The sequence below is a fragment of the Callithrix jacchus genome, chromosome 2, assembly GCF_049354715.1.
Source record: "Callithrix jacchus isolate 240 chromosome 2, calJac240_pri, whole genome shotgun sequence".
Taxonomy (NCBI): Eukaryota; Metazoa; Chordata; class Mammalia; order Primates; family Cebidae; genus Callithrix; species Callithrix jacchus.
Genome location: NC_133503.1, coordinates 39,737,153 through 39,742,519, shown reverse-complemented (window position 1 = coordinate 39,742,519; position 5,367 = coordinate 39,737,153). Strand labels below are relative to the sequence as shown.

General features: G+C 45.0%; 1 protein-coding gene across 1 annotated transcript; it reads right to left on the bottom strand.

Moving 5' to 3' along the window:
* Positions 1 to 639: 639 nt before the first annotated feature.
* On the bottom strand, positions 640 to 4,491 carry LOC100401074 (mitochondrial ornithine transporter 2). Its single transcript, XM_002744318.5, has one exon. It carries the CDS (start codon positions 4,278 to 4,280, stop codon positions 3,375 to 3,377), a length of 906 nt encoding a protein of 301 aa, XP_002744364.1. The 5' UTR covers positions 4,281 to 4,491; the 3' UTR covers positions 640 to 3,374.
* Between the last annotated feature and the right edge of the window lie 876 nt (positions 4,492 to 5,367).

Here is a 5,367-nt window from a genome sequence, read left to right as displayed (position 1 = left end):
ACAGAAATTTCAAAGTTGAGGAGTTGCTCAAGCTAGAAATGCAGGCCCTGGACAGAGGGATACTTTCTGGTCTTGAGCAAAAATCTCCAGTAATTTTATGCACACAACTTCCTGGAAATAATTATCACCCCTCCTTACAGGACTGGGCCAGAAGAAAGAGAACCTACATTTCTTCTGAGTTCAGCAAGAAGATCATGAAGAAAATAAATGTGCAGGTTTGATACTCCATTGCCAGATGTGACCCTTCCGAGATATCACATATACCTAATTACTACTGCTTAGCATCCAGTGATTGCTAGGGCAAAGAATGAATTCCTAACTATAATACCATTCGGCAATGCAAGATGTAGACCATTTGGCCTTGGCAGTAGACCAAAGGGTATAATAAATTACAGAAAAGATTTTTCAAAGTTAAGGGACAAAGCTTGCTATGTGGAAGTGAAGAAAATTTTAAAATGAGGCTAGGCATCATAAAAATGATTTGATCAATTTCAATCTTGGAAACAAATACCATGGCACTAACTTAAAGAATATAAAAAGCCACAATACAAAAATACAACTAAGGGGACAGTTCCCTAAATTCAGAGACAGTTCCCTAAATCCAACACTGATTGCACACACAGTATAAAATTTGGATTCCACGTTTTCCTTCTAAATTTTATTTCGAAGTATCACTCTTCTAACTACAGAACAAACATCTAGACTGTCAGATCCTTGAAGAGAGAAACCGGACACCATTAGTGTTGGAACACTCAGAGCTCATTACAATACATTGTAAATGGTGTGAGTTAAAGACATATTATATAGATAATTTAGTGATAGAACCCTCAAATTTCTTTAAACACCGTATTTCAAATTACTATACTTTTGTTTGGAGTCTGAAATGATACAAATTATACCCAAATATTGAACCATAAATTAAACGAATAGGGCAGGAAAAGAATTCTCCTGACTTAGATTTGGATTCCTCCCTCCCACCCCTCTCACTTGCCTCATACTATTTTTGTCGAAGGTATTGATTTAAATCTTTAATGGATGACACGTAAGAAGTTATGCTGACCACAAAGCTAACTTAGACTAGCTCACAGACAGGGAGACTGTGGACTCTGAAATGATCCACTTACTGTCAAACGCCAGTCCCATTTTCTATTTAGTATAGGCCTGCTCTGATGAAGCACCACTCCATAGCTACTGACCATTTAAGTATGGAATATATCACTTAACTTTATAAATGACTTTAAAGTGTAAACATGATTTTCTTTTAAAGTAAAGTAAATAAATGGAAGGCCAGCCATAACTCTGGGGCACAGCAGGGCTGACACTGAGCCTCCCCTCCCCTAAATGTCCACAGCAGCCTTTACTGGTCAATATCTCATTTCCCTGACCCTCTTGCTTCTGGCACTAAGGCTAGAGTTACCACAGAGGCTTCAAAGATAGCAAAAAGCTTGAGTAAACAGTTTCTCACAGGAATTACATTCTGCCAAGTGATAAACACACATGGTACAGACTGTTATTAAGACGGGTAGCCTCCTTCTTTTCAGCTTTAGAGGCTGCTTAAGAAAACTTGTTACTGAAACAGACTCTGCTGGTGGACTTGGAGCAACACAGAATAATGGGGCTTACTTTACTGGTGACGAGAATGACATGGCCACAGAACAGGTGCTTATCTCCAAGTCTGTGGGGATCAGATAGATGAACTACGTTTTGGGGTGGGGAGTCGTTCTTTGTTTCGGAGGGGTTTTGTAAGTGTACATATACATATATATGGTATATAATTTAATAAAATTACTTTTCTTATGTTTCATTGTTTAGTCACATCCCATACACAGTTATCATTAAAACTTACTGTTGGCAAGTACCAGATTTAGAAGACTCTAGCACTGTAAAGGCATGAGAAGGTATTATGGACCTCAAGATAAATTTCAAAAAGAGCTTGTCCCTAACATGACTCACTGTGTAGTGAAAGCACTAAGTTCTATTTAGTTCTACCTGAGAGTAGATGACTTTTACTCACAAGTGTTCTTAGCAAACAGGGAACAAAAGCTTCTCCTAGCTTTGGCACTTTCTGTTCCCCTGGAGGGTTTCTGGCTGATGGAGACAGTGAGTCACCCAGAATGCATCGACAACCCCAAAATGGGCCAATAGAACACCCTAGAATCCTACCCAGGCCAGGACCCAGAGACTGGAAGCTAAGAACTGTTATCAGCCACAAGGGTCTTCATCAAAGCATAGCTGTACAGCTCCAGCTCCTTTGAGGGGGAGAAAGGAAGCTGGTGCAGGAAGGCTGTGCTGATTCCCCAAGTCCTGATGATACTCTAGACCACCCCTAACCATATAGGCAGGATGCAGAATATAATCTCACTTTGAAAATGGATAGCACTATTTTAAGGGTATTGCTTCTTGGGAAAATACACAATGCTTACTCTGAAACTTAACTCAAGAATGTCAAAACCACACCCGTATGCAGGCACCTTCTCCTCTTAAAAATACAGGGTATTTTGGTTTTCAACTACCACATGAAGACTTTTCAAAACTTTAACCGCCTAATGTAGTGCACATGTTAAGCAGACTTTACAAGAGATCCTGGCCAGGTGTGGTGGCTCATGCCTGTAATTCCAGCACTTTGGGAGGCCAAGACAGGCAGATCACTTGAAGTCAGGAGTTCAAGACCAGCCTGGCCAACATGGTGAAACCTCGTCTCTACTAAAAATACAAAAATCGGCCGGGCATGGTGGCGGGTGCCTGTATTCCCAGCTATTCAGGAGGCTGAGGTGGGAGAATTGCTTGAACCGGGGAGGCAGAGATTGCAGTGAGCTAAGATGTGGCTCCCCACATCTTAGTGTGGCACATCTTGGTGTGCCAGGCTGTGGCACACCAGCCTGGGTGACAGAGTGGGACTCCGTCTCCAAAAAAACAAAGAGAGATCCTATGCAATCATTCTTACCTATTTCACAAAATATGGTCAATTCTGGGTTTTGGGGGGTGATATTGGAGATTATACATAGAACCAAATTGTTTTACTCACAACATATTACCATCCAAACTGCATGTACACACAAACAGGTTTATGCAAAGGCCCTGACAGAATGATACTTAGTTTTTCAGATTAGGTACATAGGGCCAACCAGTCCACCCTGTACATCCCAGCAAAGGCAAGAGCAGCAACTTTTCTATTTCAATACAAATATGGGCAGAAATTATATGATGTAAAACACACGCCCTTCCATAAAATTAAGGTTTAGGGTAGAATAAGGGAAGATAAAACCAAAATTCCCATGAAGTCAGAATTCACATTGGTCTTGTACTGTGTTGAACCCTGTGATGAACTGTAGTCCTCAGAGTCATGGACTCGGATCCCGGTCCACCAAGACACTTCAGTATGCTTCCAGCTGGCTCATCATCATCTTCCTGCTGTATTCATAGGCCACAAACAGCGCCCCATTTGCAGGGACTGCTCGAATCATAGTAGCTGTCAGTCCAGAATATAAGGCTGCTATTCCTTCATTTTTTGCGACACTTAAGAGGGTACCAACAAATCCTGCCTGTTTTCCATGCATAGAAAGAACCTGAATTCTGGATTTAATACAATCCACTGGGAACACGACAAGCCAGAGAGAAATTCCAGCAACTCCGCCACTTAACATCAAATGGACAGGGCCTAGTTCATCTTTTGATCTCCCTGATGCAAAAAACGATCGGCTCAGTTCATAGCCACCAAAGAAAAAGAAGTAACCCGGTACTTCTTGAAGTAGAGTACTGGAGAGTCCGTGGTAGAAGCCCAAGGGGCCATCCTTTTTAAGGATGTTCTTCACGACAGACCAAATTGTATTATGGCTTTTTGCTATCTTCCCTGACATCTCCATTTCATACATGGTCTGTAGCCGGCACTTCACAAGCTCAGTGGGGCAGAGAGCCAACGAGGCGAATGCAGAGGCAAAGGACCCCGCGGTCGCAGTCTGTAGATCACTCAGCTTTGCCTGCTTGTCCAGTCCAGCCATTTTCCTAACAAACTGCTGGCAAAACCCATAGCACATGAAGAGGACCGAGTTTTCGGCGACATAGGCCATCAGTGCCGGGCCAGTGCCCCTGTAGAAGCCCCGGAGACCTACTTGGGTGTACGTCTTCAGGAAGCAGTCGGTGAGGCCCTTGTACAGGTCGGGAAACGTCTGCATCTTCACTTTTATTGTGTCGAAGGGCTGCCCGGTCAGTACACACGCTGTTCCCCCGGCGGCTCCCGCTGTTAGGTCGATGGCGGCTTGGATGCCAGGACTGGACTTCATGTTCGCTCACTCGTCTGAGGGTCCCAGTGGAAGGTGACTAACTGCCCAGAGCGTGGAACGGGCTTTTCACATCCCACTGCAGCGAGCACGGGGATTGGGGTTGGGGTTTGGGGGTGGGGGAACCCTGCCGCCTGTTCTGGGCTCTCACCCCAGTACTGGGGAGGCCGCTTAACCCCACGCTCTGCCGCGGGCCTCCCCCTCCCCGCGCACTGAAATAACCCCCAGCCACCGGCCCCGCGCACGCGGCTCACTGAGTCCCTGAGGCCCGTGACGCACTAGCCAGACCCCAGCCCCTCCAGCCTGGACCGCACCCCCTATCCCAGCGCTCGCAGGCGGGTGATGTGGATCGAATAAATACTTTTAGTGAACTGCGACCGGGCACAATGGCTCAATTCCTGTATCCCAGCACTTTCGGAGGCTGAGGCGGGAGGATTGCTTGAGCCCAGGATTTGGAGACCAGCCTGGGCAACGTGGCAAGACTCCAGTTCTATAAAATGCAAAAATTGCCGGGCCTGATGGAGTGTTCCTGTGGTCCCAGCTATTCAGGAGACTGAGGTGAGGATTGCTTGAACCTGGGAGGTCGAGGCTGCAGTGAACTATGATCGCACCACTGCATTCCAGGGTGGGCGACAGAGTGAGACCCTGTCTCAAAACAAAACCAAAACCAAGAAAACATTTAAAGCTTTTCGATAAATTATTGCAATTATGGCCAGAAACTCTAGGCGCTGCTATTCAACTGGTGGTGAAAGAAATGCTGTCCTAATCAGCCAGCCGTTTCTTTTTCTTTCTTTCTTTCTTTCTTTCTCTTTCTTTCTTTCTTTCTTTCTTTCTTTCTTTCTTTCTTTCTTTCTTTCTTTCTTCTTCCTTTCTTTTCTTTCCTTCCTTCTTTCTCTTTCTCTCTCTCTCTCTCTTTCTTTCTTTCTTTCTTTCTTTCGTTCGTTCTTGTCAGGGTCTCAGTCTGTTGCCTAAGCTGGAGTTCAGTGGTGCAATCCCAGCTCACTGCAGCCCTAGTCTCCCGGGTTCAATCCTCCCACCTCAGCCTGCTGAGTAGCTGAGACTAGAGGGACTACAGGCGCAAGCCACCACA

Coding starts and splice junctions, on each gene's coding strand:
- LOC100401074 (XM_002744318.5), bottom strand. CDS start 4,280: ATGAAGTCCAGTCCTGGCATCCAAGCCGCCATCGACCTAACAGCGGGA.